This window comes from Pithys albifrons, chromosome 20 (genome assembly GCF_047495875.1).
Source record: "Pithys albifrons albifrons isolate INPA30051 chromosome 20, PitAlb_v1, whole genome shotgun sequence".
In the NCBI taxonomy this organism is placed as follows: domain Eukaryota; kingdom Metazoa; phylum Chordata; class Aves; order Passeriformes; family Thamnophilidae; genus Pithys; species Pithys albifrons.
This window is the reverse complement of record NC_092477.1, coordinates 7,028,559-7,042,462: the sequence shown is the minus strand read 5'-3', so window position 1 is coordinate 7,042,462 and position 13,904 is coordinate 7,028,559. Positions and strand designations below refer to the sequence as shown.

At 39.9% G+C, this 13,904-nt stretch overlaps 1 protein-coding gene across 4 annotated transcripts in view; it reads left to right on the top strand.

The window, feature by feature from the left end:
* The window catches only part of CDK5RAP2 (CDK5 regulatory subunit associated protein 2), a 70,303-nt gene that overhangs the window by 43,497 nt on the left and 12,902 nt on the right, over positions 1-13,904 (top strand). For 3 of the 4 annotated variants that reach the window (XM_071574297.1, XM_071574296.1, XM_071574299.1), the window contains 6 exons: positions 2,039-2,636; positions 4,540-4,772; positions 6,795-6,843; positions 7,609-7,784; positions 8,922-9,047; positions 13,553-13,669. In XM_071574297.1, the coding sequence (XP_071430398.1) occupies positions 2,039-2,636; positions 4,540-4,772; positions 6,795-6,843; positions 7,609-7,784; positions 8,922-9,047; positions 13,553-13,669 (1,299 nt within the window). The remainder of the gene's footprint in view (positions 1-2,038; positions 2,637-4,539; positions 4,773-6,794; positions 6,844-7,608; positions 7,785-8,921; positions 9,048-13,552; positions 13,670-13,904) is intronic. The other variant, XM_071574298.1, reaches the window with a different exon arrangement.

Sequence of the window (13,904 nt, the reverse complement as noted above, 5' to 3'; positions counted from 1 at the left end):
ATTTTTATGGTACAGTATAAGAAAAAAGAAAATTTTAAAATCCTTGTTTCCTCTGAGTTGTACAAAATGGTAAATTGCTGCAGGTAATCATCTCCCTTGCTCTTACTTGTGGGTTTTAAATCTCATTTTCTTAGCCAGTATGGATTAATTGCTCCAAGGATCCAAGTGGTCTTTCAGGGTTGTGCTTTCATAATGGCCATAGGGATTTATGAGTCTGGTTTCCAGTAAAAATAATGAGTTGTATGCCTGACTCTGATCTCTGTTGCTAATGTCCTCACTTCTGAACTCTCTTCTGAATTAAATGTTTGTTACTTATTGCTTCTGCATCTGGTTCTGAACTATTGGATTGAGGCAACTGAATGATAGAATTTTGCTTATCTGAGTTATTTGAAGGCATTCAATTAGGTTGAAACCTAATGGAATAGTTTAATGAAAATATAAATAGGCTTAATAGTGTGTGTTTCATGTTTCTGCATCATGCATTAGTCTTTCTTGGAAGGGCTTGAATAACCTGATTAACACTGTACAGAGTAGAGAGGGTATGGCCCAAACTGTGCTCCTTTGGTGTGCAGGGTCATGCTCCATGGGTGGCCACATATGCACAGAGAGCTTATTAGTTCTCATTTAATTAAAGGGCACTGGTTCATTAAAACTACAGCCATTGCTCTAATCTGAAATATTTCTCCCTTAATATCTGGTTTTATTTTCTCTGTTGGTTATCTGGAATGTTTGCATGGGATCCGGATTTCAGAGTTTGAGTTCACCGAGTATTTGGGGTTTTTGACATCTGTGTTACTGCAGCAACCAACTGGTGGAGAAGAAGGAGAAGCTGATGAATGTTGTGTTGCATAGAGACACAAACCAGTTTGGGTTGGAAGGGACCTTAAAGATCCCATTTCAACCCCCTGCCCTTGGATACCTTCCACTCTCCCAGGTTGCTCCAAGCCCTGTCCAACCAGGCCTTGGACTCTTCCAGGGATGGGGCAGCCACAGCTTGTCTGGGCAAAGTTCATATTCCAGTCTCACAGCTTCATTTTTATTCTGGCTTTGAGGTTATATTTATTTTTATTCTTTTGTGCTTGAACTTGACTTAGGCCTTCATATAGAGCTGCCCCCCCTGAGATTTTGTGCTGATTTAGAGCTTGAACCTGGGCATTCAAATTCTCCATGGAAACCAATCTGAAGTATTAAGACCTCTGAAAGATCAATGAATGACTCCCAAAAGGGAAGTTCTAATTCATAGTGATCTTTTGCAGAACTAATAGAGGGGGAAAATTTAATTTAGTGGTAACTAGAAAGTAATCATTTTGCTAGCTACTTACACATACAGCTCTCAACATGCACACAAGTATAAACATGGATTATATGTAGGAATATATGACTTTTATTGGGCTGAATCTGGAGTGATTGCATTACATAGGAATGGCAAAGTCACCTGAGGGATGTGATGTGCATGTCAAATGTGTGCCAGTAAAACCTTTAACACCAAACACTTTAATGGATTTTTTTTAGAGCAACCTTTTAAAAAGAAGTTATTAAAGCCTCTTCTGCAAATTTTACTATTTTGTTGATAATCTTTTTAAAATTCCACTGACTTTATGCTCCAATTGCTTTTGTATAGATTTTTGAAGTGAAGAAGAATATTTAATTAGGAGCTTTAGGAAGAACAATGTAAAGTTCTTTGAAGTCTCAGTGCTTCATGTTTGAGGTTGTATCTTTGTGGCTGGGAGAGTCTGGGCTTCATTGGTGTCTCATTCAGGACAGCATATGGCAAAAGGAACTTCCAGTCACTTGGGAAAAGAAAGTGGGTGTATTTTGACTATTGTTTATTTGAAAGGCGATAAGGGGTTGAATTACTGAATTAATGAACAAATCAAAGAAAGGAGTCAAAAGTCTCAAACTAATATTGTATAGCTGGTAATTATCTGCATTTTTATTGTGCTATTGTGGAATTAAATGAATTCATTCTGGTGCTATTAAGAACTGAATGTCAGTTATAGAAATATTAATATTCACTCACAAACCTCCTGTTTTTCAGAAATGGAAAATCATCACAACATTAGCAATGGGAATATCCAGAGTTCCTTAAAAGAGATGGAAGGGGGGGTTTATCCCAAGGGACACGAGGACAGTGACTCAGCCATGGCACGTTCGGGCTCCGAGCGCCCACGTTCCTGCAAGGGGAGTGGAACAAGTTCAGATGCACTCGATGACTGTGAAGCCACAGATGATATAGAAGAACTGAAACAAAGAATTAAGAATATGGAGTCTGAGCTTGAAAAGTACAAACTGTTCCTGGTTCAGTTGCAGAGCTCTGCCTATCCTGTGTTCAGTGGTGTTCCTGGTGAGGTTGTGAGGGATTCAGCCTTGGCTGTGGAAGGGTTTGGAGCACAAGTGCCAGGCACAGCTGTGCAAGAAATCAAAGCATGTTCTGGTGTCCATCAGCTGGATTATGAGATCCATGCTGAAAATGGGAACTCAGAGTCTTCAAAAGCAGCTGATACATGGGCAACACAAAACCTTAAGGAACTACTCTTGGAAAATGAGGGAGAACTTGAGAAAGAGCAAGTTGCAAATATGCATCTTCATGAAGGGTATCATCTTCAGAACAAACTGGGAGAAATATCACCATCCAAGTGAGTAAACCTGTGTCTGTTTCAGGTTGTATTTTATAAACAGCAATAGCAAATAGCATAGGAACATAATATGAAGATAATTTTATTCACATGGGCGTGTGTGATAGTAAAGGCTAAATTTCACCCACATTACCATCAATTAACTGAAATGTTTAGTTAAACAGCACCTTGAATCACAAAACAATATTTCTCTACCACAGAACTGCTCCTGATAAGTTCATGTCATCACCTGTGACCATCCTGTGCCACACACCTTTGTCTCTGCCCACACCTCAGTCCACAAGTCTCTTTGCTGAAAGACACCCAGTTTTGCATCACTCAGGGTTTTTTCAGGTGACAAGTGTAGGAAAATGGAACATTCCATTTAAGACAGAAATGTTTCCATGGGCAATTGGCTGGCACATCCCTGCTGGCCCTTCTGTTCCTGTGACCAGACTTGATGTGTAAAATAAGACGTTTACGCTCCAGTTCCCATTCATTTTGCAGTTGAGGGCCATAGTGCCTTCCTAGGAGGGATGGGAAAGTGGATATATATAGCAATTAATGAAGGAAATGTTACAGCATAAGCTCATAAGCTGGAAAATCATTTATGGGAGGCTGGAAAGTATCACTCTTGTGATAAGACTAGGGGCAGCATTTTGGCTACTTATCACAGACATGGAATGGGGGCTCATAAGAGTGAGCCTTTTCTAACATCCACCCCACTTTTTCCCCCTTTTAATGTTGTTATTGTCCTGAGGGCCTGTAGAATGCCAGGAAGTGTAACAAAGAAAGGGATTCAGCCTTGTGGCTTTCTTCCAAATGCTTGAATAGAAATACTTGGAGACATTGAGCAACCACCTACATGGACTGTTATGTATTTGGGCCTTGCTGCTGTAAAATACAATCGTGTTACATAGTCCATATAAATTTACATGCCTTGAAAATATACCTCATCCATTTTACAAAGGAAGCTCTAACTGTAAATTAAGCAATGAGACAGTATGGATCACTGTGAGGTTTTTATGGCCACTGTCTAGGACAACATCAGGAGTCACCAGTGACAGACCCAAAAATGAATTATTTTGTATACAAGTGACAATAAAAATTCTATAACAACCCAGAGCATCAGAGATTTTGGTTGATCCCTGCATCTTTTCAGATCCTCTCTATTTTTCTCTCCACTAGTGTATGATCCTGTAGAAAGAGCTCTACTTGTGGTACAGACAGTGGCAGTATAAAGGGGATGTCTATATTTACAAGTGTAAATTCAATGAATGAATTCAGTTGAGTTGAAATTTATATCCTGGATTGTGGATTGCAGGAGTTTGGACCCTACAGTCATTGTCATGGTCATGTCTCTGGTAATAAACATACAGAACAAACATGTACAGAATTTTCAAACTGAGTGAAACTATCAGTTCAGAAAGTCCATTATTGTGCTTTTGCAAGGAAATACATAGAATTTCAGAAAGGACAGCTCTCTTCTTCCATAGTGAGTTAAGAGAAAACCCACAAAGCACCAAGAAACCCACCCTGAAAAAACCCAACAACATCAGTCAGGAAAAATATGTCTATTATTAAAAATTCTTTTCATGTATTCACTCTTATTTGTCTTGATTTGGCACCTTTGCTGCCATCCAGGTTCTTTCCAACCAGGCCATTGAGTCATTCCCTTAGTTTTAGCCCATCTTATAAATTAAGCAGTTAAATGAAGGAGAATAACCCACAAGTTAAGCCCATAAATACAAAACTCAACAATTAGAGGCAATGCATCTCTCATTGAGGCTGTAAAAGCATTTTAAAAAGCAAATTGAGTCCATAAAATTATAATTTAGGAATATAAGTTTAATTCGCTTTTTATTTATATTTAAATGCCGTTTATGGTCAGGAAATTGCTTTACAGATAATTTCATTTTCGCAGATATGATTCATTAGTTCATTCACAAGCTCGAGAACTCTCCTTCCAATGCCAACAAATCAAAGAGATCCGCTGTGGCTGTGTCACTTACCACCAGCACCTGACAAGGCTGGTTAAAGCCTTTGAGGAGCTGCTTCAAGCCAGTGATGTTGATTATTATGTTGCTGAAGGATTCCGTGAGCAGCTGAATCAAAGTGTGCTGTTGTTTGAGAAGCTGGAAATGAAGTTCCTCTATGGTGAGTAGCAATATTTTGTGCTTATTGTCACATATATTTGTGTTCTTGAAATGGGAAGGACTTTGCTTTTAGTGGAAGGGAAACCTTGCTCTTTGTTGCTTTGAGATGGTTTATAGGGAGGACTGTCTTGGAACGTAGTTGTGCTCCAACAAGAATCATGGAGTCATTGGGGTTGGAAGGGCGCTCTGGAGATCATCCAGTCCAACCCCAGCCCAGGCAGGGTGACACAGGAACATGTCTTCAGTGGGGAGACTCCACCCCCTCCCTGGGCAGCTGTTGCAGAGCTCTGCCACCCTCTACGGAAAGTTCTTCCCCATCTTGAGGTGGAACTTCTTGTGTTTTAGGTTGTGGCTGTTACTCCATGACTGAATTTTGTTAGTTGTGCTCTTTATTGACACCTGCTGTTTGAAGTTGTTTATCTTAACACAAGCATATTTTAACTGTCCAAAATATAGTGGTTATAATTAGTTTGCTAAAAGTTTTGTTACCTGTAGCTGACTCTGTTGGAAGACACCTGGGGACATTGTTAGTGCTGGGCTTGGCAGTGCTGGGGTAACTGTTGGACTCAACGGTCTAAGAGGTCTTTTTCAACCTAAATTATTCCATGATTTTCCTAAGGGAGCTTAATCTTGCTGCCTGATAGTCTGACTGGTTAGGAAATGCACACTGTCTTTCATAACAAATAGCTAAAATGCAACCATGTTTGGGAAAATGAGCCTCAAAATTGACATTGGTCACCTGAAGGAAGATTATATCCTGCATCTTGCCTTCAGTCTGTAGCTTGAAGAAAGTGAGCAGGAGAGTGATGGAAAAGGGATGTTACCGTGAGTAATTCAGCAAGAAAAACCTTTTCCTGGCATCACAAGTGTTGCTCTTGCTGACCCAAACAACCAGCTGCAAAACTGACATCTTCAGCAAAACACTTGAGGCACCTGAAATAGGGCCCCTGACCCCTACATCCTCCTGGAATTGCCTCTGAAGATGACTTTGTTCAGCCCCATTCAGGGCCACCATACCATGATCTGTGCTCTGCCTTTCATTAAAGATCTCAGCAGCATGTTGCAGTTTTGATTGCTCATATAAAGCAGCTGTATATGAGAAAAAGGTATTACAGCCAGTGTGTCATAGCAGAGTGATAAAAGATTGAGTGTATTCAACGATTTCCGTGGCTACAGAGATTCCTTGCATTACAAATGAGAAGTCTGTAGTGAATAAACATTAAATGCCTTTAAGCCAACAGATGGTATCCTATATACTATGAAAAGTCTCTGACAACCGAGACAATTCAATATATCTAACACAATGGTGTTGCATTGAATCACCCATTAAAATAAAATGATGTTTGTAGGGTTGTAAAGAACATCCAGTGTACTAAGAATTGACTGTAAAGAAGCAGCATAAACAACCGTCTGTCTCTGCATTTCCAATCCTGACCTTCAGTTCATTCCCCTGAAATTTCAGCTGTGCAACTCTACCTGCCACTTTTGCTTAATTGCACAAAAACTTCAAAGTCTTGGAAGCCAAGGTGACACTACAAAACTCTTATTTTCTTATTCAAATCAGTGTCTTGAGTCCAGGTCTCTGGCACTGAATTGTGTGCCCCTTTATTAAGAATAACTGGTTAACATGACTCTGGGTGGACAAAATCCAAGTGCAATGGAATTGGTTTTATGTAATTTTATTTATGTAATTTTTTACTGAAACATTTACCCTTAATCCCTTTGCATACAGGATAATTATTTCACATCTACAGGCTAACTAAAACACCAAAGCTGTAAAATCTGGCACCTGTGGTCCCTAATAATTTTTTTTGAGCTCCACAGCAAGATATTGCTTTGTTGCTGAGCTGTAAATAGTTTTACTCAAGTACAACATTTGACATTAATACACAATGTGTTAATATCTGTTGACTTCTCTAATTTCTCATTAATTTGCCATTCTGTATTTAAATAGAGTAAGATGGAGGAGAAAAAAATTGTAATTCTCAGTATGTGTGTTTAATCAACTGTTTTTGCTTTGCAGGAGAATCAATAGGAACAGAAGTTACTATACTTTATGAATTAGCTCAAAGGTAAGGGTGCAACTGAATGTTTAGTAAATATCTGGTTCTTTCCTAGGTTGATAAGAATGCTCCATGTTTTGTAGCACAGCTTCCACTGTTTTGTTTTTTGGCAGGGCTTTGCTCATTAATATCCATTTTGTTAATAAAATATCCATCGAAAACAAACTAAGGCTTTTTTCCCCACTTCTTAACAAGAAGCTGAGGTACTGAAAGAGAAACATCATACTACCAGGATTGTTGCTTGGATGAACAAACAAAACATGTGCCATGGTCCACCGTGGTGAATGTTCCCACGTTGTCCTGGTTGCCAGGAGGGACAGTGAGCTCCCTGTGTGTCCCCATGACCCTGGGACTGGCTCAGGTCTCTGAACTGCAGCTCTGCTGAGGTTCATTCTCAAGGACCCCTTAGCTGAAGGTGAAGAGAGCAGGTGTTGCTGTGCTGCATGTGTTGGTTTTATGCCAGCCTGGGATTCTTCTATGCTGCAGAAACCCTCAGCTGCCTGTTCAAGGCAGCTTGAGGTCCCCTAAACACAAAGGTGAATACCTGGTGCAGGAAAATACAAAGTAAGCTGGAGATCCAGTGATTATTCCTGCTGACTTCTCTGAGTTCTCAATTTCAGTCTTGATACAACCCCTGATGTGTCATGGTTTGTAACATCCTGTCTCATAAACTCACTTGCTTTACCTGTAAATTTGACACTGTACCCTCTGCCTGTGCTTCTAAAGTCATAAAACAGTGTTTTATATTTTAAACCATTTTGTTTGGCACAAAAGGGATAACGAGAAGAACGCCACGATGTACCAGCAGCTGCAGGAGGAGTCCCCTGGACCATCTGCTCTTCATAGCTTGTCTGACCTTGATTTGTCAGAGAAGTCTCCCCTTGGCTCCCCTGAGCACAGGCGTGACCTGCAAGGCCAGCACAGCACACTGCCAAGCAAGTTCCCCCCAGGTAATGTTTTTCCCACTGAAGATCCGCTGGATATTGGGAAAAGCTGATAAATAACACACAAGGGAACTAATTAAGAAATAATGAAGAATGTTTTTCTGCTTCAGCCTTCCAGTTCCTCGCATAATCATTGCAATTCCAGTGATAAGGCACACAGAGATGGCAGGGATCTGAACTGCCTCCTGTTTGAGGCAGAATGAACGGGGATCGTTGGAGTCTTTGTTGTTTTAGGCTCTCAGCTTTTACAGTGCTCCAGACAGTCCTTAAATAGACGGGTTATAGGGGGAAAATAGACAATTGTCAAGGGATTATTATGTTGAAAAAGAGAGATTTTCCTATTTTATAGAAGCCAGTGTTGTGTTTCCTCAAGAATTGTTCAGTGCTGCATAATTAATAAGTGGTGTCATGTTTGACCTGGATAGTTTCACTGAGCACAAGTGATGCTTGCAGTACTTTATCGGCAGCGATGAAAATTTAATGTCTGAGCTGGCACCTACTGCTCAGGGAGAAATACTGCAGAGTAAACCAGGAGTGTGTGACATGGATAAACTGACAAATCAGACAGTGACAGGTAGAACAGATCAGTTCCTGGGGAAAGCTGAAACTTGCAGCCAATGGAAGAAAAATGGTAGAATGGCAAAGCAAGAAGGAAAAGGTACAGTAATGAAACTTGATTCAACAGATTTATTTATTGTGGTATGCATTGTGTAAGTCAAAGTCAAATTTCTGTCTGAGTTGCTCTGGGAGCTTCCTATTGTTGTAAGGAAAAATGTGTATGATTGGTGTGTTGAGCCGGAATGTGGAGCTGCACTGCAGAGTTTGAATTCATTTCTCAGTACAGGGAATGTTTAACTAGATAAAATTATTATCTACCCCAGTTTTGTAGGAAGAAGAAATGTGAAGAGCTTTAAAACTGGAATATTGTTTAAGTTAAAATGTAGAGTAGGAGTTGTCACTAAATGCATGGCTTGAGCACTCTACATAAAAAGACTGTTGTGGAGTCACATATTTAATATCTGCCTTTTTAATAGCTCTATATTATCTTTTAATATTAACACCCATTAGATTTGACAGCAGTACACAGTGTAAAAGAATGCAATCATTTGCTGTAAATAAGAAGTGGTCTCCTGCTTTATTTAGAGTTATTAATGGAGCATCTGCAAGAAATTAGAATCCTGAGACAGCGTTTAGAATACTCCATAAAAACTAATGAGAGACTGAGGAAGCAGCTTGAGAGACAAGTAACAGACAAGGAACTAGATCAAGGTAAGGATTTATTTTGAGAGAAATAAAGTCCACCTCTCCTGAGGGATCCAATGCCACTGGAAATGTTTTGTGTGGTTTTATTAATAACCCCACCCCTTAAAATGATGTGCCTTTCTTTGAGTCCTGCTGCATCCTGGGCTCTGCCAGCAGACACACCTTTCCCACACTGCCTGTGGAGTGGCATAAATACAGATCTGATTTGCCTTTTCCTTGAGTCCAGTGCTGGAAGTGTACCCAGTAGTGATGCACAAACCTTTTATGGGATACACGTACACCACAGAGCCTCAAACCTGCACTTGCACAGATTGCTCAGAGAGTGGGATTGCCAGAGAGTTTTATGATATTTGATGGTGCTGTGGTTGAATTTCATACAGAGAATTAAAAGACCCTTCTAGTTCTGTTAGCAGCAAACAGCCTGCTTTTTTCTTCTTTTTATTTTTGTGCCTTTGGGATATCATTATTATTTCCATGTTGTTGTATTTTAGGATGTCCTCTTTTATTTCTCAGCCATGTCCAGCCAGGGACAGTTGCAGGAGAGGAAGCCCATTTTATCAACATAATTTCAGCATGAACTTTTCTCTCCGAATAGACAAGAAGGTGCTTTGCTCTAAATTACTTTGCTGCTATTGATCCAAAGAAGGAATTGTGTGGAATTTGCTTTCCTGCACCTATGCCATGTATATCTGGGGTGGTCAGCACAACAGGACTGCTGGACGTGCCTTCCCTGGAATTTTCTGGCTCCTTCAAAGCCAGCTTGTGTTTACACACAGGGACAGAATGCCTGTCAGAGAGAGCTTAGGCTGTGCCAGCCTGTCATTGGAGTTGTTTGGTGGGATAAATGTGTCCTGGACAAAATACCACCGTGATTTAATGAGAAGTACCTGACAAGCAACTGATGGAAATTTTAACACAGGGTTGGTTTTAATTCCAAACTCTAAAATAAAGCAGTGGATGAAAAATGCTAAAAATAGGTATGCAGATTGGGAGTCAGTGCTCTCTGCTGCTGGTGTTCAACATCTCTGAAAGCCAAGCTCTGAGGTGTGTTTAAAATTTTCCACAAGGAGGTAGCCAGCCTTCTGAAGCACCTTCTGAAGCACCCCATACCTGTATATCCCTACACTTTGCTCTCACTTTCCTTCCCACATTCCCCCCACAGAGTAAATGATTAATATGCAATATTACTCAGACTGGAAGCAGGCAATAAATACAGACATACTTTCCTTTTCCTCAGTTTCACTAATACTGACATTAGATTCATTATGCTTTACATCACCCCGTGATCCATTTCTGTTGTTGTTTAAATGGAGGCAACCTGCACATGGCAGTTTGCTTTCAGGGATAATTTACAGTGATGGAAAGGTGGATAAAAAGCATCCATTTCATCCATGAAGTATTTACACTGCTGGAATGGCATTCTGTGCTCATGAAATAACCACACTGAAACACTTCCAACTCTTTTACAGCTTCATAAAGATTCTGGCAAGGGCATCCATTAATGCAGTGAAAGTATATTTTCTTTATAAACTGTCTTATGCCTTCCATCTGTCTTGTTGTTGCCTTAGCACATCTACCAATGCATGGAGGAGGAATTTGGAAAAGTAAAGGAAAAAACAACTACCTGTTAGAACCGGTCCTTTTTCTTACTATGTACTTTTAGTTCTTCATGTTTCTCTCTGTACGGAAGATCTCTTTCACAAGATCATGCTCCCTTCAACTAATGGTGCTTCTTTTTTCCTAATAGATGAGATTTCTTTGATTTTCAGTGTAAAAAGAAGTTGCCAAGTGAAGCTGAGGGAGATTCACAAGGGCATGGGGTGATAGGATGAGAGGGAGTGGCCTTAAGCTGAAGGATGGTAGGTTTAAATTAGATATTAGGAAGAAATCCTAATAATGAGGGTGATGAGGCCCTGGCACAGGGTGCCCAGAGAAGCTGTGGCTGCCCCATCCCTGGAAGTGTCCAAGACCAGGTTGGATGGGGCTTGGAGCAACCTGGTCTGGTGGGAGGTGCCCCTGCCCATGGCAGGGGAGGGAACGAGGTGAGCTTTAAGGTCTCTTCCAACCCAAACCACTCTTTGATTCCATGTATTCAATATTTTTACTTTAACCTTAGTTTGTTTTCCTTTAAAACACAAAGCCAAGTTGTAACATACTTAATTGTTGATGAGAGCCTGCTAAATTCATGATATTGGATCGTTTGTTCAACTAAAGTTGTTGCATAAATTTAATTGTATAATAAATATTATATGGATGTACATACACACATCTGCCCACTATTTTTGCCATGTTACTTTTAATATTTGGATTCTCTAAGTGTTTAAATGCCTCTGGGCTTCCAAGTATTCTATAAATGACTCGAGTGCTGGTAATGACTACATCATTCCTGTAGAGCTGAGGTTTGCAGTGCAAGTAGAACTAAAATAATTGCTTCAATCATTTCAAATGTTAGGCTTCAAAATAAAATCAAAGGTTTAATTTTGAGTTTCCCAGGTTTCAAATGTTGTTAATGTCAGGTAACATTAAAATAGGGGGGTGTTTGCTTTTTTAACCCATAAGTAACTCTGTCTACTCAGACTTCCCTTCAGCTTTTCATGCCTTTATTTTGCTTTACCTGGAATGAATATTTTCTTCCTCTTTGCTGTGATTTTCAATAATGCCTTTCTTTCAGTCAGTGTTTCCTTTGAAACCTTCAAGGTATGCTTCCTTCAGCACTCACTTTTTCAGCACAAAACAGAATGAAAACTCAAGTGTATTGCAATTGTGGGCCCTGATGCTCCAATTTCCTCTGCTTAGGTGGACCTTTGCCTCTGTGGAGAGTGTAATTGATGTCAGCAGGGCTCTGCACAGAAGTAGTAGTCTCAATGGTGGGTCAAATTGCAGGATTGTGTCCCTATTACCACTGGCTCTACATTATCCCTTATTATGTAAGATAACTACTAGTTATATTCTAAAGCCTTTCAGTAGAACTGTGATAGCACAACTTTTCAAATAGGATAAAGCTGGGTGATGGGCAATAAATTAAATTAGAATCAAGATGAGACCATCAAGCCTTGCCACTTCAACTTGAATTGCTTTGTTACAGTCTGAAAGGAAAAAGCCTTTTGAGTTCACATAGCTGCCTCAACTCTTTAACATATAGATAGTAAAATGCCATTAGTGCCAGACTTCTGGAGCCTTTGAGTCTTTCAGTAGTGACAAGAGGTGCATATCATGGCACGCTACATCCCAGTTAGGTAGTGGGTAAAAGCTTCAATTGGGATTACAATAAAATGAGATTACTCAGAGGAAGTGCAGCACATCAAATTGAATTGAACTGGCAGAGCTGAAAGGCATCCTCCTCATACATTCAGCTAATTTTTTTGCCAGCTGGTTGTTTCTCTATTAACCAAATAGTTGGCACTCCTGTGGTTATCTCAGGCTTTAAAGCATAGGAGATACTGGGATAACCAATCAACTGAAAAATACTTTTAATTCCAGTGGGCCCTGAAGTGTTTTACTGACTATGAGAAGGTTGTAAAGGGCAATAACAATTACTTGACTTGCATTTCAGAGGCAGCACCTTGAGAGTGGAATGTGGCACTTTCCAGGCTGTACTGTAACAGTGCACAATGGGGGATGAGTAACATAAATACAGCACATTATGAGAATTGCATGGGCTGGAATTTGACTGACTGGATACAGGATTTAACACTTATATTCATATGACTAATGCAAGAAGATCCTCAGAGTAGGAGTCATCACCCTTATGTTTCTAAAAGTCAGACATCTAAGTTTGTGCAAGTTACCCAGAGGTTCTTGTGGAGGCCCTGGAGGTGAGGACAGGGCATCTCACCCACAGAGAGGACAGGAGAAGACACATGGGGTGAGCTGCTCTCTGGAGAGGCTGTTTCTCCCCATGGCCATTGATGGCTGATCAAGACTGGCTCAGTTATCTAAATTTTAGATACACAAATTTAAGAGGGATGGATCTTCATCCCTGTGGTCATAAACGTGTTCTCAGTTTGTAATCAGAGACCAAGACAGTGACTCTTGACTGTGTGGTAAGAGGTCTATTACCAGATTGCTTATGTTACTTCTGCATTAACCTCCATGGATTAGTTGGTAGAATCCAATTGTTCTCTCATTAAATACAATGGAGTATGGGCAGAGTAAGGCTAAAATATATGGTAAAGCCTCCTAAAGTTTGCCTTTCAAATGTCACAAAATAATCCTGCATTTTGTCCTATTGGGATATTGGCTGCTAGGTAAAGACTGCCAGGGATAATTCTGCAATTTTGGTAATAGTTGCCCAGCAATGAGAGGTACTTGTGATGCTCAGGGCTTTGGATTACTTGGCATTAACCTGAGCTGCCTTTTAGCCTGTAGTGATAACCTTCAAAATATATAGTGGAGAAATAGCTTTCATAACATGTTTTTCTGCAATTTTTTAAATTGTTCTTGTCTGGAAAGTTTAATCTTTAATGACCTAGAGATGACTCATAAATCATCTTTTATGTATATATTTATAGGTTCTGCAAACATTTTTATCCATGGCTCTGAGCAGCATAATTCCCTGACTTCTGAAATACATTTCCTGAGGAAGCAAAATCAAGTTCTGAATGCAATGCTAGCAAAAGGATCCAGAGGTAAAAATGTAAACTGTGCTTTACAGGAATAGCCTGCAACTCATCCCAGATCAGAAAACAATAAAATACTCACAGTTCATTTATTAAACTGACTTAACTGTTCTCCCCACCCCTGAAATTCCATGCTCAACTATAAGCATTCAAGCTGGGATTAACAATAATAGAGTAGCAGCTGTTATTTTCTGATAGCCTATGGAAAAGCACATTTAGTTAAAAATCATAGCTCTTAGTAGGT